General features: G+C 38.8%; 1 protein-coding gene across 12 annotated transcripts in view; it reads left to right on the forward strand.

Moving 5' to 3' along the window:
• The window catches only part of il6st (interleukin 6 cytokine family signal transduce), an 85,321-nt gene that overhangs the window by 23,059 nt on the left and 39,045 nt on the right, over positions 1 to 23,217 (forward strand). For 8 of the 12 annotated variants that reach the window (XM_041199682.1, XM_041199697.1, XM_041199691.1 and 5 more), the window contains one exon: positions 21,845 to 21,931. In XM_041199682.1, the coding sequence (XP_041055616.1) occupies positions 21,859 to 21,931 (73 nt within the window). In that variant the 5' untranslated portion in view covers positions 21,845 to 21,858. Of the gene's footprint in view, positions 1 to 7,814; positions 8,007 to 9,209; positions 9,229 to 21,844; positions 21,932 to 23,217 lie in introns of those variants that run through there. The other 4 variants (XM_041199636.1, XM_041199729.1, XM_041199645.1 and 1 more) reach the window with 4 other exon arrangements.

Here is a 23,217-nt window from a genome sequence, read left to right on the forward strand (position 1 = left end):
GAAAAACAAAGCCTATAATACTGCTAGATATTTTTCATAGTTGAAGTGGTGACTGTACGTAGTTTTGTTTTCTATAGTTAAATTGATTATTCCGCACCCCTACCATTTCAAGATTTGGTGAAAACCTAATGACAGCAGTGTTTGAAAGTTTCATGAAATCACAGAATCGCACAGTGCAGAAGAGGCCCTTCGGCCCATCGAGTCTGCACCGATACATGAGAACTTACCTACTTACCTAATTCCATTTACCAGCACTTGACCCATAGCCTTGAATGTTATGACGTGCCAAGTGCTCATCCAGGTACTTTTTAAAGAATGTGAAGCAACCCGCCTCCACCACCCTCTGGGTAAAAAAGTTTTTCCTCACATCCCCCCACTAAACCTCCTGCCCCTCACATTGAATTTATGTCCCCTTGTGACTGACCCTTCAACTAAGGGGAACAGCTGCACCCCATCCACCCTGTTCATGCCCCTCATAATCTTGTACACCTCGATCAGGTCACCCCTCAGTCTTCTCTGCTCCAACGAAAACAACCCAAGTCTATCCAACCTTTCTTCATAACTTAAATGTTTCATCCCAGGCAACATCCTGGTGAATCTCCTCTGCATCCCCTCCAGTGCAATCACATCCTTCCCTATAATGTGGTGACAGAACTGCACACAGTACTCCAGCTGTGGCCTCACCAAGGTTCTAAACAACTCCAACATGACCTCCTTATTTTTGTAATCTATGCCTCAATTGATAAAGGCAAGTGTCCTATATGCCTTTGTCACCACCCCACTAACATGCCCCTCCGCCTTCAGACACATACTCCAAGGTCCCTTTGTTCCTCAGAACATCCTAGTGTCATGCCGTTCATTGAATACTTCCTTGACAAATTACTCCTTTTTACAGAGAATATAACATTTGCAAATATCAATTAATATCAATTTTCTCTACTGTCACTTGTTACAAAACAGTATATAAGTTATTGTCGCTTTCATTTAAGGTGCATTTGAGTTTACAAATAGAGTCTGGGTTATTAGGTATAGATAAATTAGGAAATAGCATCTGGGCTATCAGATATAGATGAATTTGTTATGACAATGAGAGGCATTATATTTGTACACTTGTACATCCACCTAAAACACCATAACCTGTTTACCTGTACTGCCCAATTTGTAACAAAGATTAGTTTCTCAGTCACTTGGTATTATTTTATTTTTCCCTCTATAATTTCTAATATAATATCTTATCAACATTCAATATATGTTCATGTCCTTTTTTAATTTATTTGATTGTTAGCAATAGCGGCAAGTGTGCTGCTGTTCAAATTGGGAAGGAACTTCTTGCGAGATTAGCAGATTACTTGAAGGGTATATGTTTACATTATTGTTGCTAAAAGGGAAAAAAACAAATTCTAGAACCAGTATTCTTGAATGTGACAGTTTCTGTTAACTTTACAAACAAAAAGTTACTTCTATGATTTTGGGTTGGTTCTATTCCTGCATCCTGTTAACCAAAGTTCAAAGTAACTTTGTCACATTAATAAAATACATATTGTGAAGAACAAATTGTTGTCATACTATAGCTTGTTCAGCCAGAAAATTAGCACATGCCTTTAATGATTGACAGTAAGACTGGCAAAATATGCCACAAATTCCTATTTTTAAGTCCTGTCTAGTAGAAGATGGTGGGCTTAAATCACATTTTGTTATTTGGATGACTTTTATTTTCTAGGCTCATTTCCTATTTCTAACCCAATATACATTTATTCATGCTATTCTGCATTAAATTGCATTTGCCAACTGTCTGTAAATTCCGGCCTCTGTCTTTCTAAGATGTTTTGTAATCATCCTTGCAGCTTACCAAATTTACTAGTTTGGAGGTCAAACAGCATCTGTGAAATAAACAGACAAGTTGATGTTTAAAGTAAAATAGAGGGCTCTTGATGTCTGGCTGATCATGTGTAAACATTGGGTAAAGGCAGGATTGCGTTCAGCAGGATTGCATTCAGCAGCATTGCCTACACATTGAAAATTCTGTCTACAAACACCAATAATGAGAAGTCAAAAGCCAGTCAATACCTCTGGAACTGTACCCCTGTAAGGAGTTAACACAATCAGGCAAGTAAGAGAGAAATTTTGTGAAGGAGGAAAAAAGTTTGCGTATTTGAGGATCATGGGTGATTTATACTTGAGAACTAGCAAAGACTATTGAAGAGTAATTGGGTTAAAGGGCAATTAGGGATGGGCAACAAATACTTGCCATGTCAGTGACACCCACATCCCAGGAAAGAGGAGAGGAGGCAGTGGCATAGTGGTATTTTCACTAACTAGCATTCCAGGAACCCAGGGTAATGCTCTGGGGACCCGGGTTCGAATCCCACCATGGATGATGACCATGAAACCATTGCTGATTGTTGTAAAAACCAATCTGGTTCATTAATATAAAAACAAAAAAACTGCGGATGCTGGAAATCCAAAACAAAAACAGAATTGCCTGGAAAAACTCAGCAGGTCTGGCAGCATCGGCAGAGAAGAAAAGAGTTGACGTTTCGAGTCCTCATGACCCTTCGACAAGTTCAACAACGTCAATTCTTGATCCTGTTAATTACTTTCAAAATAAAGTCAAGAACAATTCATTCACATTCTAAACAGAAGCAGAATTGGTAAGTTGAGAGAACTTTTCTTCAAATCTGAGGAGAATAAGGCAGATATATTGTTAAAATCCCTGTAGAGACTGATAACTTTTTAAAAGATATTTGAATTCCCATTGACTGACTTAAAGGAATTCATGCCAAGATTTCATGTTTTAATACTTTACTATAACAAACAAACAAAATCAACATTGACTAAATATTACCTAATAGGCAACAAATATTCTAAATTACAGAAAATATTACCCTTACTAATGTGTTAATGCAACCAATTAGAGCCATGCAGTATAGATATTGCATAGCACACTTTCCACAGAATTGCAGTATTTTCAGGAAAAAGTCTGAAGTCACTCCCAGCTTCCAACAGGTTAACTTTTCCCTGTTTTGTCAATTCGTAATGTCCAGCAACCATCGAAGGTCCTATCACACTCACCAGGGCCAGTCTTCCAATGTCCTTAAATTGCTGTGGGTTCCTTCTCTCCAACAGTGCACAAACTTTCCCAGAATTCTAAAACAAAAATAGATTTACCTGGAAAAACTCAGCGGTCTGGCAGCATTGGCGGAGAAGAAAAGAGTTGACGTTTCGAGTCCTCATGACAGCCTTTCCCCTTTGCAGAATGCAACGACTGCTCTTCTGTCTCGGTCTCTCTCTTTCTCTCTCTCTTCCTTTCAAAGTCTCTGACACAAACTCTGCAGTAACAAGAACATTTGCTTCTGCCTTTGTATTCAGGTGTTAAGCCTGGCAAGTACATTTCAATATCATATGACCTGGTCCCCATGCTAACCAGGCCACTCATCAAGCAGAACAGATCACATGTCTCTCTTCATTACTCCATTTTACTTTAAACTAAAGAGAAAGTCAAAGCACTTTCAAAACCTTGCATTCATAACAATATATATTTAATATAATCAGAAAAAGGACAAGAAAACATGTATTAAAATACAGAAAAATGCATTGTGAAATGGTAAATGGAATATACGCATTACAGACTAAAGATAGTTGGACCTCAGTGTTTCAGTGCAGTATTTAACCAAATCCAGATCAGACCTGTCTTGCTAGAAAATTTGGTAATGATTAACTTAAAAAGTTGTAATGTTCCAAACTAAAATTCAGTAGCACATTTGCTCACAGTCATTATCTCCCACTTTTTACAGCTGCAATTGATGAAAATCCAATTCTATTAAAATATGAACTTGTGTTAGAGGTTTTGTGTGTGCAATTACTTTGGAATGTATATAAAGTTGTCATATAATATCAGAATATTGAATTTTTAAATGTAAACGTACAGTGTCTAAAAACCAATGATGCCTGAAAACCGGACATTTTTGAAGCTACCATGCATGAATTTTAATTATTATTAGATGAGTAAAGTAACTTACCACTTGTTGAGCTAGGTGCTGCATTGGTGCAGTGACGTGCCACCTAGTTGTCAGCTTTGCATCTTTTCCTGTGCTCCAAGTGAACTGAGCAACCCTTGGCCCAGCCTGCCACGAACTGCCTGACCCAAAATGCCCGACATGGATTCAGTTCTGAGGTTGCCAGTTTTGAGACATTACCTGTATATACTTCCAGAAGTACTGTAGAACATCAAATGCTCATCCTGGAACAAATGCAGTCTGAATTATTTAAATGAAGAAGGTGTTTTGATGCGAGTGATCTTGCTAATTAAAGTAAGGAATTTTGCTTTTGGAGAACTGGAACACTGCTATCATGGTGCTCAGTACCACCACTGAGAACTCATGAAGACTGTTATCGTATGATGCTTTTTACACACTATGGTTGTCTATATAATAGACAAAACAAGGCGCAGTTGCCAATGCAATTTTTTTGGTGAGTTTGGTTCCAATTTCTTGCCTTCACCCTTTGATTTAGATTCTACTCCCTCTACCTTCTGCGATCTGACCGTATTGGAGCACTTTGTGCGTTCATCATCTGTATATTTCTGTACGTTTTGTTGTGTCCAATGCTCACATTAGCTTCTTGAAATGGAAACATTAAATTCCCCAGACCCTGTATTTAATTCAGCATAAAATGATTGGACCAGATTGGTATGAGGACAGGTGAACACACCAGCAGATTGGGATGAGGGCAAGTGAATTTTTTCTGCTTTCATGTGCCATTTATATACTAAACAAATTCATTGCCTAAACAAGCAAGTCTTTATGTAACTGCCCCATGTTGTCAAATGGATTAAAAAACACAATTGCTGAACTATTGATGAAGTCTTTAAAAATGTCACTTTAGTTCTCATCATGATTGAGCCTTGATCTACAATTCAGGTACTAACAGCACTTGTTTGGCAATCTGTAATGGGCTTTAAATCACAGATCCAACTTAATGTTTTGTATTAAGCTGCAAATTTATTTGCAAAGCTTTAGCATCTAACAAGCTATTTGCCATTCCAAATTGGAATATGCTGAACTTTGTCGTTTCGCAAATTACCTACACAATTGCTAACATGAATGACGGTTTATTTAGGACAGATCTGTGAAAAAATACTATTTTGTGCCTGTAATTTTTGTTTTGCCAATACTGCTTGTTGCATTGAATGTATGGTTTAAAACTTTCAACTAAAAAAATGTTGCATTATATTTTTCTCACAGTTGGTTGACAAACATCTCATCCCTTCCTGTTCATCAAGAGTCATTGTCAAAACAACTTGTGACTATTTTTAATGTCATCAGCATTAGTTATGTGATGCACTGCACTAATATTTGACTCTCGTATATTAACACTTCATGCTATGTTGGTTAAATTGTGGGCTGTTTTTGTTGTGCATTTGCATCATTAATAAGGAGGGAAAAATTAGAGTGTGAGAAAAAGCTAGCTAGAAAATATAACCGATAGTAAGACCAGACGGCGTAGGAGTAGAAGTAGGCCATTCGGCCCATTGAGTCTGCTTTGCCATTCAATGAGATCATGGCTGATCTGATCATTCTCAACACCACTTTCCTGCCTTCTCCCCATAACCCTTGATTCCCTTACTGATTAAAAATCTGTCTATCTCCGAGTTTCTATAAATACTTACATAAGAAAAGAGTTAACAACAGGAGCGTTGGTCCTATCAAAAGTGAGTCTGAGGTATTAATAATGGAAAATAAGGAGACGTCAGATGAATTAAACAGGTATTTTGCATTGGTGTTCGCTAAAGAGGGTACAAGTAACATTCCAGAAATAGCTATAAATTAAGAACTGGAAAGGAGGGAAGAACTCAGCAAAATTATAGTCACCAAGGAAGAGGTACTTAGCAAATTGTAGGAGTTTCGGACTCACAAACCCCCGGTCCTGGTGGACTTCGTCCTAGGGTCTTAAAAGAAATGGTCAGCGAGGTAGTTGATGCATTGTTCTTAATTTTTCAAAATTTCCTGGATTTGTGAAGGTACCATTAGATTTGAAAAATAACAAATGTAACTCCTTTATTCAAAAAAGGTAGGGAGGAGGGGTGGGGTAGAAAGCTGGAAACTACAGGCCAGTTAGCTTAACAACTGACATCGTTGGAAGCTAGTTTTAAAGATGTTATGGCAGGGCACTTAGAAAAAATTAACACAATCAGACACGGTCAACATGCTTTTGTGGAGAGGAAATCATGTGTAACCAGTTTGTTGGAGTTCTTTGAAGGAGTCACATGTGCTGTGGATAAAGGGGAACCATTAGATGTACTGTACTTAGATTTTCAGAAGCATTTGATAAGGTACCTCTCAAAGGTTATTGCAGAAAATAAAAGTTCATGGTGCAGGGAGTAACATATTGGCATGGAAAGAAGTTGGCTAGCTGTCAGGAAGTGGAGGGTAGCCAGAAATGGGTCTTTTTCTCGTTGGCAGGATGACACTAGTGATGTGCCACAAGGATCAATACAGGGGCCTCAACTTTTTATATAAATAGCTTGGATGAAGGGGTTGAAGGCATGGTTGCTAAATTTGCTGATACAAAGATATGTAGGAAAGTAAGTTGTGAAGAGAACGTAAGGAGGCTACAAAGGGACATAGGTGTTAACTGAGTGGGCAAAGATCTGGCAAATGGAGTATAATATGGAGACAGGACAGATAAGGTACAGATAGCTCTAGTGGGGGTGGGGAAATACTAAAAGGTAGAAATAAACAATGGGTGGAAATAAGTTAAAATACTATTTTTAAATGTATTTCCACCCATTGCTTATTTCTACCTTTTAGTATTCCCCATCCCCACTAGAGCTATCTGTACCTTATCTGTCCTGTCTTCTACTCTTAATTAGCACATTCCTTGAGATAATACCGCCACCTTCAACACCTCTTTGTTCTTTTGTCTGTGACAGCTTTTGGTTATCGCCACCTATTACTGGCTGCTTGTCCCAACAACCCCACCCCCAGTTTATATTTCACCCCTTTCCAATTTTTACTTAGTTCTGTTGAAGGGTCATGAGGACTCGAAACGTCAATTGTGCTCTCCTCCGCCGATGCTGCCAGACCTGCTGAGTTTTTCCAGGTATTTCTGTTTCTGTTTTTGTCAAGCAGATGCTGCTTGATGGAATTTCAAGAGCCCAATGTTCTGTGCAGATTGGAATCTATAGCTGTTGGGAATGCTTTTTTTCACTGCAGTGTACTCTTAAATTAATAATTCTTATTGTTCAATTTTTACATGAAATTTTGTCTTTCCTGCTATTTTATATTGACTCTAATTATTAGATAATTCAATCTCTTAGTACAGAAAACAACTTTGCATTACATATCAGGAGTACACTGTAACCTGTTTCACTGCACTGTAATCTTTCTCCTGTTGCTATACGTTGGCTTCCAATACAATAACTGATCTCAAAAATCACTTACTTCCATAACATCATTGTTCTCTCCCTCTGTCTCAATCAGACTACAGCTGAAACTCAATTCATGCCTTTTGTTACCTCCAGACCTGTTTGTTCCAATGCAATCTTGGCCAGTATCCCAACATTAGTGCTCTGTAAACCATCTCTATCACTAACCTCCTCCAGTACTACAACTCCCAGTAGAACTCTCTATTTCTCCAGTTATGGTCTTTTATGCGTTGTTCCACTGATGGCTGCGTTTTCAGATACCTAAAACCTACTCAGTGGCGTTTATTTTTTAATTCACATATTTTTTAAATAAAATACGACAGCTGAGGTTATTCCCCTACAGCCATAGATAAACCTGTAAGCCAATGCTCGAATGAGAGGGCGGTCCTGGCATAACAAGCAGTTGGAATCTACTTCTGTTGTGAAACTCTGTGGCTTTAGCTAGTTGAACTCAACGCTACCAATGTGTGAGGATCTCTGCTGTCAATGTGTACTGAAGCTTTCAGGAGTTGGCCATTTGGGATGTGATCATACATGATGAGTGTGCGCAACAAATATTGGGTGAAGAGGAATCACAGAGGTAGGTATAGATTTCGCAGTAGCTTGTGTTGGAGGCTCTTTAATGATGAGTTTCTGTGCAAAAAACATTCTGCTGGTCAAAAATAAAGTTTAAAAAGTATAGGTGAGAAATCGATCCCTTGAGCTTTGATAAAATATACGCAATCTGTCCCTCTATTTATAAAGAAGTGATAATGTGTTATTGTGGGGCAACTGATTATAGTATACAGCAGGGGGCATATCCTTCTGCATTTTCTGTAAAGCTAACAGACAGCATTCTGTTTAAAAATGTATCAGCAGTTCAATGATAGCTAATAATGTGGAAAACCTACTTTTTTTTTATTATTGGAGTATGCAGTGAAATGATAAGGTGCAAGTTTGCCAGTGATCGATTTGTGTTTTGAAATTTTTGAGCATCCTTAAAAACTGCACTGCTGAGCAGTCCACATGAAAAAAAGATATTGTGTAACTATACAATACCACAAGTAGGAAAGGACGTGACTCAATGATTGCTGTATAAATTCAGACTATTATTGTATCTTTGAGATATTTTACTCAAATTACATAAACCTGTTTGCACTTCTTGATTCCAAGTAAAAAGTCATTATAAAATTGAATTTTGCAATCTACAAATGTTGATAACGGTAGGTTTGATACATATTACTTAAACTTTAAAACTATGAGAAATATCTTTCCGTTGAAATGTATTCCTATGATTGAGATATTTTATAAGCAGTTTGCGATTTCAGTTAGCTGTTTTCGGTATGTCCAAACATTTGACTCATTTAGTGCAACAGCTTATTAATAAAACAGGTAGATATACAGTGCAATGCTTTTGTAAAGAAATCAACGTGGTAGTGGTGACTAATTTATGTAATAGTATTTGAATTAATCAAATTTTGCTTTGGTATGGAAATTGCCACATCGCGACTGCTATAATTTTCAAACTTTTTGTGTAATTTGATGACAACCAATTATTTCTCTAATTATTCAATGCCTATTTTAAAATTAGGTCATGCATTATTAACACTTTTTTTGTTTTTGTGGGATTAATTACCCCTTTAAGTGTGCATAAGCATCTCTCTCTATTGGAGCTGCCCTGCTAGCACATCATGGCATGTGACAGCAACAACTTGCGTTTAAACAGCATCTTCAAGGTGGTAAAACATCCCAGGGCAAAAGTAGCATCCCTTTGTGATCTGGACTGGACAATCTAAAACCAGACCCAGTTAATATTACATGAGGCAAGTAAGTTTGCATCATAAATTAATTTATTCCAACGGTAAATTATAGCTAAAGCGCAGAGTATAAAAATAGATTGCAATGTGAATGGAGTGCATCTCAAACAGAGTGGGAAGTTGATAATTTGATGAGAGTGCAAAATCGAAGTGGAGTGGGCAGGCAGTTCTCCTTTTTATTTTTAACACTTGTAATGATTTATTGTTATGATTTATCCTGGACCAGACTCCCACATTTTTGGTACAATCCAGTTAGGGACCTGTAACTTTTTAAAGTAGTCAAAGTTTGAGATCCCAGGTGATTTCTAAGAGAATAAAGCCACAAGATTCCATGGTTTTTGAACAAACAAAATAAACTTTACCTTACAAAGTCAGAACAGTAAAACAATTTACAATATCTATCTGATACTCTAACATTCAAAATCAACATTAGGTACACATGAATTAACAGATCAAAGACACCATAATGCACAATAAATGGCAGATGCAACCAAGACAAATCCTACGAATTTCTCAGCAACCCACTCAGACGTCAGTTAACACTGTGAGTCAACCAATCTCGTTAAAACTCTGCCTCCCTTATGAGGGACTTCCAGTCTTCACCTTCAAAGATCTAGCCTCTGAATTCCCACCAAAAATCGCTCTGACTCGGACTGCCTCAATAACTGCTCACATCCCAAGGTTTCAATCTCGTCTCCTGAGAGTGCGTTCCCTAGATTCCCAAGTCTGTACTCCAGCACCGGCTCATCATCAAAACTCCAGCTCTTCAGTCACCCCAAGCAAAACACCACTGCTCCAAAGGGTTACGGCTGCAAAATGGAGATGACTCCAAACTGAGCCATCAACCTTCCACTGCCTTTTAAGCTCTCCAGGACTTCTCCTGAGCCCTCATTACCTGGAGTCTGCCAACTTAGCTCCTCCAAGCTATCAGCTTTAATTGCATGGAGCTTCTTCTCTTGCTCCTCTCTCTCTCTCTCTCTCTGGTTAAAACTGACTAACCCTTGAACTGATCTGAGTCACCTATCAAAACACCCCAAGTGGGCCTTATCCTTGTTACATATGACCCAGTCCAGTAACAAGTATGGGAACATCCTGTGCCTTGAATGTTACAATTGCCATAGGTGTGACCTTACAAAATATATATATATATATATATATATATACGGGGACAAAAAAAGATTCGTGCCAGTTTATATAAATTTGAGGCAAAAATTATTTAAAACTAGGGATCCATGACTAATACTGTATTCAAGGAAGGGATCGTGTGAGAGGAGATGTGGTTAATCAAACAGAAACTAGGCAATAAAGCAGGGTAGCAACTTGAGTAATGATAACCGGAGTGTGACAGGAAAGGACAGATCGTATAAACTTGCACCAGCTGATTAAGGCCAGAGATTGCAAAAATGGTAAAAAGACATAGTAAAAGGCTTTGTACCTGAATGCACAGTATTCATAGCAAAATGGATGAATTTTTAGCAGATAGAAATAAATATTTATGCCATTGCAGCGACGTGGTTATTAGGAGACCAAGGCTGGGTCTTGAATGTTGAACGGTATTTGACATTTCACAGAGGCAGTAAGCTAGGAAATCAAGGATGTCATTGAGAGTACAATATTGAGAGATGAATTTGGCTCAAAAGAGCAGATGGAGAATTGGTTTGGGTAGAGATAATTAAGCAAAGTTAAAGAATAATTGTGCAAGTAGTTTATAGGCCCCCACACAATAGTTATGCCGTAGGACAGATATACTGGAAGAAATAAATGGGGCACGTAAGAAAGATACAGCAATAATCATGGGTGACTTTAATCTACATGTGGATTGGGCGAATCAGATTGGCAAAGGTAGTTTAGAAAATGAATTCATGGTGTATTCGGGACACTTTTTCTTAGAGCAGTTGGTTCTAGAGCCAACAAGCTATTCTAGATCTAGTAATGTGCAATGAGACAGGATTAATCGCTAACCTCGTGGTAAAGGAGCCTCTAGATGACAACAATCATAAAATTAGAATTTCACATGCAATTTAAAGGGGAGAAATGTGGTCTAAGACTACTGTTTTAAACTTAAACTGTTTTAAACCTATATGAGTATGAAAGCAGAGCTGGCTAAAGTGAACTGGGAAACTAAGTTAAAAGGTATGCCAGTAGAGATGCAGTGGCAGACTTTTAAGGAAATATTTAATAACTCTCAGCAAAGATTTATCCCAGTGAGAAAGAAAAACTTTTTGAGAAGATAGCATAATCTGTGGCTAAATAAGGAAGTTAAGGATTGTATCAAATTGAAAGTATTGCTACAAATCAGCAAAGATTAGTGGTAGGTCAGATCATTGGGACAGATTTTAAGCAGAAGCAAAGAATGACTTAAAAAAGAGGGGGAAAGTAAAGTGAGAGAAACCTTACTAGTAATATAAAAACTGATAGTAATGGTTTCTACAAGTATTTAAATGAGAGAATAGCAACTAAAGCTAGCGTTGGTCCTCTAGAGAGTGAGTCTAGGAAATTGATGATGGAAAACAAGGAAATGGCAAAGGTGTTGAACAGGCCCTTTATGTCTCACTGTAGAAGGCTTAGAAAGCTTCTCAAAGACACTTGAAAATCCGGAGGTGAAAGCGGGGGAAGATTTTAAAAGGATCATCATCATCACCAGGGAAAAGGTACTGGGAAAACTGTTAGGCCGAAAGGTGGACTAGTCCCTAGGACTAGATGGCCTGCATCCTAGGGTCTTAAAATAAGTGGCTGCAGAGATAGTAGAGGAATTGCTTATGATATTTGAATTCTTTCGATTCTGGAAGGTTCCCAGTGATTTGGAAAATAGCAAACATAACACCTTTTATTCCAGAAAGAATGAAGGCAGAAAGCAGGAAACTTTTTTTTTATTCATCCACAGGATGTGGGCTTTGCTGTCTAGGCCAGCATTTATTGCCCATCCTAGTTGCCCTTGCGAAGGCGGTGATGAGCTGCCTTCTTAAACCGCTGCAGTCCATGTGATGTATGTACACCCACAGTGCTGTTAGGAAGGGAGTTTCAGGATTTTGACCCAGTGACAGTGAAAGAATGGCGATATAGGCCAGTTAGCTTAACATCTGTCGTAGAGAAATTGCTAGAATCCACAATTAAGGATAATATCTTATAGCAAGATACTTAGAAAATTGTAAAGAGATCAGGCATAGACAACATGGTTTTGTGAAAGGGAAATTAACTGTTTAACTAATATATTGGAGTTATTTGAGTAAGTAACAAGCAAGGTGGATAAAGGGGAACCTGTAGGTGTGGTGTAGGTGAATTTCCAAATGACATTTGATAAGGTGTCACATCAAAGATTATTTCATAAAATAAGAGCACATGTGATAGGGGGTAGCATATTAGCATGGGGAAAGGATTGGTTAGCTAACAGGAATCAGAGAGTAAGGATAAATGGGTCTTTTTCAGGTTGGGAAGCTTTAAATAGTGGGGTACCACGGGGATCTGTGATGGGACCTCAACTATTTACAATCCACATCTATGACCTGGATGAAGGGATCAAATGTTTCGGTAGTTAAATTTGCTGATGACACCAAGGTGGGTAGGAAAGTTCAAGAGCAGATAGAGAGTCTGCAAAGAGATTGAGATAAGTTAAGTGAGTGGGGGGAGAAAACTAGGCAGATGGAATATGCTGGAAAATGTGAACTTGTCCACGTTGACAGGAAGAATAGAAAAAATGTTTTCTTTTTTAATGAAGAGAGATTGCAGAACTCAGTGGTACAGAAGGGTCTGAATGGCCTGGTATATGAGCCTAAAAAGTGTGTATGCAAGTACAGCAAGTGATTAGGAAGGCAAATGGCACATTGTTATTTATAGTAAGGGGAATGAAATATAAAAGTAGAGTTTTACTGCAGCTGCACAGGGCTTTTGTGAGACTACATCTGGAGCAGTGTGTGCAGCTTTGGTCTCCTTATTTGAAAAAGGATATTAGAAGTTCAGAGAAGGTTCACGCAACTCATTCCTGGGATGAGAGGCCTATCTTTTGAAGAAAGGTTGGGCCTGTACCCATTGGAATTTAGAAGAATGAGAGGTGACCTTATTAAAACACATAAGATCCTGAATGGATACTGAGAGCATATTTCCCTTGTGGGGGAGATGAGAATTAGGGGGTGCAGTTTAAGAATGAGTTCTCCCTTTCAAGACAGAGGTAAGGAGTAATTTTTGCTGAGGGTCATTATAATGTGGAATTCTTATGCCCAAAAAGCAATGGAGGCTGGGTCATTGAATTTATTCAAGGTTGAATTAGAAAGATTTTTGATAGACAAAGGAGTTGAGCTTTATGGAGGACAGACAGGAAAATGTTGAAACCATAACTAGATAGACCTGATCTTAACAAATGGTGGAGCAGACTCGAAGGGCTGAATGGCTTACTCCTGTTCCCAAGTAAATTAAGTTATACAAAATACATTACATCTAAAAACTAGATTTAAAATATATTTCCCATTGTGGAAATTAAAATAAAATTTAAATTCTTGAGCATACCTACATTTCTGTGCATGAAATTATTTTTTTGTATAACAAAACATGTGAATGGCCTTCTGACGTTAAATTAATGCCTACCTTTATTCCACAACTACAAATGGGTCCGGGGAATTCCAGCAGTTGTAATGTAATTTAAATGTAATATATTTTATGCCATAACGGTCTACCTCTATTTTGTGGACCAGGAGAAGGCATACGACTGTGTTCCTCGGGATATTTTGTTGGAGGTGCTGCTGGAATATGAGGTGCTGGTGCCACTTTTGTGTACTATCAGGTCCCTCTATTCATGGAGCTAGAGTTGTGTCTGCATTCTCGGTGTTAAGTTAAGCGCCGGGCGCTCCACTGGTCCATGGTGGTGAAGCAGGAGCTGAGTTTTAGGACGAAGCTCTCGGTTTACCAGTCGATCTACGTCCCCACCCTCACCAATGGTTGCAAACTGTGGATAATGACCGAAAGATTGCAGGTACAAGCAGCAGAAATTAGGTTTCTCCGCTTGGTTACTGGGCACACTGTCTGGGAGAGCCTCAGAGTAAAGTCATTGCTCCTCCGGATTGAGGGCATCAGTTGAGGTGGTTTGGGCATCTGATGAGGATGCCCCTGGTAGGCTCCTACTGGATCTGTGCTGGGCACAGCCCACTGGGTGGAGACCTCGAGGCCGCCCCAGGACACGCTGGGGGGATTACATCTCTCAGGTGGCCTGGGAACGGCTCGGAATCCCCCAGGAGGAGCTGGAATCTGTGGCTGAGGAAAGGGAAGTCTGATCAACCGTGCTCGGCTTACTGCCATTGCAACCCTCACCAGGAGAAGTGGTGTGAAGATGGATGGATGGATAGTTAACTTTAAAAATCTAAAACTAAAGCAAGTGAACTAATTATTTAAAACTTGAATCAAATTTATAAAACAAAGTTAAGTAAAGATGCAGTACAGGAGATGTGCCACATCTGCAGTATATGTGGGAGTTTGTGGAGAACATGATTCCAGGCATACACATCTGCAATAAGTCTACAACCCGTGGATCTTCGACTCAGTGTTGTGAGCTGGGGTCTGACCGATAAGCATCAGCAAAGGGAGAATTGCCTGGACATTTTAACCCAGGAGACAGTCATACCCTTGAGTTCGGTAGTTTAGATTTGGTTAGTGATCAGGGACAGGAGCAACTGTAGCTCAGTCAGATAAAGGGACTGCTGATGCAATGGTGGAGGAGCCTCAGCCTTTGTCATTGTCGCAACAGGTACAAGGTGTGGATGAGAACAAAGACTACAGGAAGAATGGGCAAATTTACCAAGGCACTGTAGCGCAGGAGGCCTTCAATCCAGGGAGCATAAAGGAACACAGCAGTGGTAGGTGTATTCTAATTGAGGAGGGGTAGATACTGTTCTCCACAGTCAGGACCAGGAATCTCAAAGGCTGTATTGCCTGCTGGCACCAGAATTAAGGATATCCCTTTATGGCTGGAGAAGAACTTGGAGAAGGTTGGGGAAGACCCAATTGTTGTGTCCCACGTAGAAACCAAAGACCTAGGTCAAGCTAGGAATGAAGTTCTGCTGAGAGAGTTTGAGAAGCTGTAATACAAATTAAAAAGCATATCCTCAAAGGTAATAATCTCCTGAATTATGAATTGAGCCAAACACTAATTGGGTACGGGATTAAACTGCTTAGAGGTTGAAATGTGTGAGTGAAAAAGTGGTGTCAGGGTAAAATGTTTCAATGCATGGGCCAATACTGGGAAAACCAGGAGCTGTCTTTTGGGAAAGATGGATTTGGACTAATGTACTAACAACTAAAATAACCAGGGCAGTAGCTAGGTCTTTAAACTAATGTGGGGAAAGTAAGGGTAAATTTATAAGCCTGAAGAGAAAAGTAGAGGCTATATAGCGGAATTCCAATTTGGATAAAATCAAGCAGACCGTTTTCGAAAGGGCAGAGAGAGCATTAACAACATGGAAAAGTAATAAAAAGTTAAAATTAAAGATGATATCTCTGAATGCATAAAATTCAACAAGATAGAAGAATTTATTGGCTTTAATAGAGACAAATGCATTTGATCTGATAGCTATTGCTGAGGTGTGGTTGCAGGTTGCACACCAAATTTGGAAACTAAATATTCCATGGCAATTAACTTTTAGAAAAGATAGCAAAATGGAAAAGGATGCGGTGTAGCTCTGATAAAGGATGAGATAAAGGCGAGGGGAAAAGGATCATAACCCAGAAAATCAAAATGTGGAATCAGTATGAATGGAGATATGAAATAACAAAGGGCAGAACACATCAGTGAGTAATCATAGGTGTTGGACTGAGTATAAATCAGAAAATTAGAGGAGCATGTAGCAAGGCTAATGCAATCATTGTGATCGATTTTAATCTCATAGATAAAATAGGCAGATAAAATAGGCAAAAGTAGTTTGGAGGGCGAGTTAATGGAATGCATTGAACAGGTTTTTTTAGAACAGTATGTCAAGGAGCCAATGATGGAATAGGCTATTTTAGACCTAGTATTGTCTAGTAGACAGGGTTAATCTTGCAGTAAAGGTACCTCGGGCAGAATGGCCAAATTTCATTTGTTTGAGAGTGATGTGGTTAAGCTTGCAACTAAAGTCGTAACTGTAACAAATTGCATAGTGTTAGAGGAGCAAATTGACTGAGGCAGATTGAGAAATTAGATTAAAAGCCAAAACAGTAGATAATCAATGGCAAACATTTTAAGAAATTCAAAGTTCTTAACAAATGTGCATTCCCTTAAGGAATAAAATCTCCACTGAAAAAGTAATGCAGCCATTGCTAACGAGAAATTGAGGATCGTATTAGATTTTAAAAAGTGGTTTACATGGTTGCCAAAAAGTAAGCCTGAAAAGTAAGAGGATTTTAAAAATCAGCAAAGGATGAGCAAGCAATTGATGAAGGAAAAATAGGAAATGAAATTAAATAAAGAAGAAATTATGGAAACAAATTGTAACAACTTTTGCAATTATGTGAAAAAAGAAAGATTGGCAAAGTAACATCAGTCCCTTAGAGACAGACATAAGAGAAATGGGAAATAAGGAAATAGTAGAAGTGTTAAACAAACCTTGTGCTGTCTTCACAGTAGAAGACACAAAGAACATATTGGCAATTGTCGGGGACCAAGGAATTAATAAGAATGAAGCGCTTAATGTAATTAATATTGGTAAAGAGAAAGCACTGGAGAAGTTAACAGGACTGCGGGGCTGCATTAGACTTGATATTCTAGAATCCCCAATAACCTGCAGTAGTCCATGTGAACTGGAAAATAGCAAATAGCACACCACTATTCAAGAAAGGAGGGTGAGAGAAATTGGGAACTATAGGCCAGTTAGCCTGGCATAGGAAAAATGCTAGAATATTAAGGATGTGCTGACAGGGCACTTGGAGAATCACATTATGATTAGGCAGAGTCAACATGGTTTTATAAAAGAGCAGTCATGTTTATTAGAGCTCCTTGAGGGTGTAACTAGTAGGGTAGATAAGTGGGAACCAGAGGATGGTAATGTATTTGGATTTTCAGAAGGCATTCAATAAGTGCCTGAGGATTGGTTGATGGACAGAAAACCAAGAGTAGGAATGAGGTGTCATTATTGAGATGACAGTGTATATATAACTAGTACACTGCTGCAAGGATCAGTGCTTAGGCCTCAGTTATTCACAATCTATCAATGAGTTAGATGAGGAGACCAAGTGTAATATATCCAGGTTTGCTGACAATACAAAACTAGGTGGGAAAGTAAGCTGTGAGGAGGATGCTAAGAGTTTGCAAAGGATTATGGTGATTGGGGAAGATGATGGCAGACAGAGTATAATGAGAGGAGGTGTGAAATTATTCAGCTTGGGTTGGACGAATGGAAAAGGAGAATGTTTTCTCAAAGGTGAGAAACTTAAATATTGATATTTAGAACGATTTGTCCATGAGCTACAGAAGGTTAACATGTAGGCACAGCAAGTATCTGGGAAAGCAAATGGTAGTTGAACTTTATTCAAGGGGGTTGGACTATAAGAGCAAGGAAGTCATGCTGTAATTATTTGGCGCTTTGGTGAGATTACATTTGGAATATGGTGTATTTTTTTTATCTCCTTAAGTAAGGAAGGATATACTTTTTCTAGAGGGAGTGCAATTAAAATTGCATTATTGGGTTGACCCCTGGGACCAGAGCTCTGTCTTCTGTGGAGAAATTGAGTAGAGTGGGCCTCTACTGTCTGGAATTTAGAAGAATGAGAAGTGTTCACATTGAAATATATAAAATTCTTAGAGGGCTTTTAAGGATAGATACTGAGGCTGTTTTTCCCTGGCTGAAGAGCCTAGAGTTACAGGCCATAACCTCAGAACAAGGGTCAACCATTTAAGACTGAGTTGAGAAATTTCTTCACTCCTACGCTGGAGGAATTTGGATGCTTGGTCATCAAGCATATTCAATATTGTGATCAAAAGATTTTTGGATACTAAAGGAATCTAGGGCAATGGCATAGAGTGGGAAAGTGAGTTGATTTAGATGTCAGCCATAATCTTATGGCCATATGGCCTACTCCTGCTTTTATTGTTCTTTTATAGCGTAGTAGATACATTCTGTCATTTTAGTTCAGCTAATGAAGCTATGCTGGTGGTGGTTGAGAGTTTGGAAGGTGATGCCTCAGGAGGCTTGGTGAGTTCCTGCAGTGCATCTTGTAGATGGCACACGCAGCTGCCACTGTGCGTTGGCGGTGAAAGGAGTGAATGTTTGTGGAAGGGGTGGCAATCAAGTGGGCTGATTTGTCCTGGCTGGTGTCAAGCTTCTTTGTTGTTGGAGCTGCACTCATCCAGGCAAGTGGAGAGTATTCCATCACGCTCCTGACTTGTGCCTTGTGGATGGTGGACAGGCTTTGGGGAGTCAGGAGGTGAGTTACTTGCTGCAGGATTCCTAGCCTCTGACCTGCTCTTGTAGCCACAGTATTTATAGATCTAGTCCAGTTCAGTTTCTGGTCAATGGTAACCCCCTAGGATGTTGATAGTGGGGGATTCAGCGATGGTAATGCCATTGAATGTCAAGGAGCGAGACGGTTAGATTCACTCTTGTTGGAATTGGTCATTGCCTGGCACTTGTGTAGCACGGATGTTACTTGTCAATTGTCAGCCCAAGCCTGAATATTGTCTAGGTCTTGCTGCATTTGGACATGGACTGTTTCAGTTCTCCCTGGTGTGCTGGCCATTATTTTTTGCTCCACAGGAATAAAAAGAAAAAACACTCTGAGATTTTGTAGTTCTGTTTGGGTGAATAGAACAACTAAGCAAAGTTCTCTCAATGTCCTGACCAACACCTACCCTCAAGCACCACTAGAAACAAATTAACTAGCCAGCATTATGGCTCGTATACCAGTGTTTCAGAGCAATGGATTTTTTTGCACTGCAGTTAATGATTACATAATTAATCTGTGAAATCACATCTTTTAAAATGCCTGTAGGTTTCCTTTACAGGAACTGAAACTGTTGTGTTGTGAAAAGATAGTTGCATTAGATTGTATCAGTTGAATGGTTACTTGTTGAGTTGACAGATTGTAAATTGGGAGTGCAGTTTAAAAAATAAAAATTCTTAACTTGCTTAACTCAACTTCGTGTCACCTATTTTTTATTTTGACAATTTTATTTTCATCCTAATAATTTTGTTCGGGGGCAAATGCATTAAAAATTTCCAGAATTGTTCAAATGCAGGAAATACATGAAAGTTAAAGATGTGAAGCTGTTCACTTTGGCAGGAGAGATTTAAAAAGTAGAGTATTACTTAAACTGAGAATGGCTGCAGAATTCTGACATGCAGAGGGATCAAGGTGTTCTTGTGCATGAGTCATAAAAATTTAGTATGCAGCTACAGCAAGTAATTAAGAAGGCTAATGGAATGCTACCCTTTATCATGAGAGGAATTGAACAGAAAAATAAGGATGTTATGCTTCAGTTATACAGGGTGTTGGTGAGACCACATCTCGAATATTGTGTGCAATTTTGGTCTCCTTATTTAAGGAAGGATGTAATTGCATTGGAGGCGGTTCAGAGGAGGTTTACTAGATTGATACCTGGAATGAGCGGGTTGTCTTGTGAGGAAAGGTTAGACAGACTGGGCTTGTTTGCACTGGAGTTTAGAAGAATGAGGGGTGATTTGATTGAAGTATGGAAGATCCTGAACAATATTGACAAGGTGGATGTGGAAAGGATGTTTCCTGTTGTGGGTGAGCCCAGAACTAAGGGGCACTGTTTTAAAATTAGGGGTTGGCCTTTTAGGACAGAGATGAAGAGATATTCTTTCTGAGGCAACTTTGGAACTCTGCTTCCGAAGGCAGGGTCATCGAATATTTTTAAGGCAGAAGTAGATAGATTCTTGCTAAGCAAGAGAATCAAAGGTTGTCGAGGGTAGAAGGGAATGTGGAATTCAAAACACAAACGGATCAGCCATGATCTTATTGAATAGCAGATCAGGCCCAAGGGGCCGAATGGCCTATTTCTCCTATTTCGAATGTTTGTATGTATGTCCTGCTCCTAATTCATATGTTTAATTCTTTTTCCCTCTGGTCAAAACAAATCTCTGGAATCCATAGAAGGCTGCAGGATGTGTTTTCTTTGATTAAAGACCACCTCCCTCCCACATTTGGCTGTGGTAGCTCAAGAAGTCAAGCAGCCTTTTCTCTATAACCATCAGAACTACTGTCTATATATGATCACTGAATTGTAGGAAAGCCTGTAACCTGACCTCAAAATAGCTCTCTCTCCCATCTTCCCCATGGCAATGTGCAACATATTAACCTTGTATCTGGATAGAAATGCTGTTGTCTTTCCTTGATCCCAACTCCCCTTCATCTTAGAAGTAAATGGGCTGTTTACATCCCTGGTACCTTCAACATCTTTCTGGCACTTTGGGATACTCGGACTACTTATTTTAAACTCAGACTGCTGCCATTGTCTCCAAGCGTGAATACCTTGCAATTTTTTCTCAGTACAACAATCTAAGCCTTCTTTTGATCTCTAACAATCAAATCACCCAGACTTGCTGTCAGACTGTAGAACAGTTCACAGGATCCCCTTCATTTACCCTAAATTTAAAGCTACAGCCCCAAGATTCAATTTTGAGGTTTGTAAGATTATTGTATCAAAGACCAAATGTAATGGGGCAAGTAAAGAAACAAAAGATATCTCTAAAGGGGACATGAATGCCAGTACAATTGCTGTCCAAACAAAGTAAGTGAAATTAGAAAGAAACAAGAGGGTAACTAAATAAACAAAGAAATCTAAAATTGTTGAACTGAATGTTGAGTACAGAAGGCTGTAAAGTACCTCGAGTTTGCCTTAAGATTCACTGGAACAATGTAGCAGGCCAAGGACAGAAAGATCAGAATGGTAGTTAGGTAGAGTATTAAAATGACAGACAACAGCAAGCTCTGGGTCATGCTTGCAGACTCAGCAGCAGTGACTCGATTTTAAAATTACCATTTTAGTATTTAAATCCCTCTATACCTTTGCCTCTTCATGTCTCTACATTTCTCCAAGCTTATAACCCTCCCTGAGATAGCTACACTCCTCTAACTCTGGCCGCTCTTGAGCATCCCCAATTGTATTGGTCCACCATTGGTACTACGTTGTAGTACGTTACATTTCTCTCATGCAAAGTTGACCAGTAACTTATATAGATATCATCTGCAGTTAGTCATTTTGAGGTTCTCCTATTTGTGATCCAGCAGCCTAAACTGGGTTAATGCTTTTTTGCTATTTATTAAATAGTTACTAACACAGTTAACAACAGACTGATTGATTCTTGCCCAAATGAATAAAAGAAAATTCTCCCTTTTTACTATATTACTCCTTGATGTCATATGATTCCCCAGCAAAAGGTACGGATATATAAAATGCTCCAAGGTCTTTGAAGCTGTTCTGGAGCAAGCCAATAGGAGATAACACTTTTGAATTAGTGGTAGGGTTAGCAAGGTGTTGAAATTCTAGACCACACGTTGGAACACCATCTAGCCCAATTCTGTGTTGCTATTTAATCTTTGCTCTAGCTAAATTTTATACAGGATCAAAATTTAATGTTCCGGTAATTTGATTAATTTCAAAATTGACAATCTGCTTTTAAAAAAAAATGTTTTTATTTTTCAGCGGCTGCCAGAATTATGTTTCTGCAATGGGGCTGGTTGACATTGATAGTACATCTATATATACAAATCAGTGTATGTTTAAGGACGGGTAAGTAAAGAATTATGTGCTACATCTCAAGTTTATCATCTTCATTTTTGAAATTCACTTCAGACAATAAATTGTAATGATTTGTTTGCACTAAGCTGGGGAAAATTTAGAGCAGTGACTTTCAGAAATCGTGATATTGAATTAGTTTTGTACATGCATATGCTACTATGCACACACAATAGTCTATGATACTAACTTAGTATAATGACTTCATGTCATAAATATTGCAGGGAATGGCATAATTGCTTTTTGGAGTGCGTTGCAACCAATGTACACTAAGTGTTCAAATAATACCTTTTCTCATTCCTGATTTTTCTCATGTTTTTATTGTCTAGGAAGTCAGCCTTTTTGGTATTTTACACATTGGATTTAAATACATTGCAATAATTATCTAAACAGAATTAGCTCTCAATGACAATGCTAGAAATGCATGTTTATGAATCTGGAAGGGAGAGAGAAATGTAGAAAGGAGGCCCCAAATGTCCTTAGTACCCTGCCCCAATTTAGCTCTGTCCTGACTATAGAATTTCAAGTACTTGAGATGATATGGTCATTATACAAATATGCCATAGCATACAGGGCTACAGGCAAAGTGCTGGAAAATAGGATAATATTAGGTACTTGATGGCTGACACGGACACAATGGGCCAAAAGGCCTGTTTCTGTGCTGTATAACACTGACTCAATAATGACTAATATTGGATGTGATTCTGCAATTGGATAGCATTTGCTGAACAATCCTGAGTGTGATAAGAATTACACTAAATCAATTTAAAATTGTCATTTGGGCTCAATATGACTCATTACCCTTGCAAAAAGCTGCATATACTCATATACAGAGACCTGTCCTCTGCAAGTATTGAACCTTTGTTGAATTAAACAAAAGCATGGGTGACAGTAGACCCCGGTACATTCTCCAAGGCAATGTCACAACCAAACACAATCAACATGTCAACCAATCAACACCCCTTTTCTCATGTAGTATAAGTTGCTCCCTTTGAAATTTGACATTCTTGTGTCTATCCTGATGAGTGCAAGCCTAAAAACATCAACGGTGTATCTCTTTTTTTCAGAAAAATCGTTTTATTGGGGCATGTGGGGAGAATTTTTTTACAGGCGGGAGAGACGGGTTTGTGTGTGCAGAGAGTTAAATCCTCTAAAAGTGATGTCAGGTTGGGATCCCAACATCATCCCGTCCACTTCTGGGTTTTATCTCAGCAAGGAACCCCCTTGCAGTTGTCAATTATGCTATTTAAATACTCTAATAAGTAATTAAGTATTGTTTT

This window comes from Carcharodon carcharias, chromosome 1, assembly GCF_017639515.1.
Source record: "Carcharodon carcharias isolate sCarCar2 chromosome 1, sCarCar2.pri, whole genome shotgun sequence".
NCBI lineage: Eukaryota > Metazoa > Chordata > Chondrichthyes > Lamniformes > Lamnidae > Carcharodon > Carcharodon carcharias.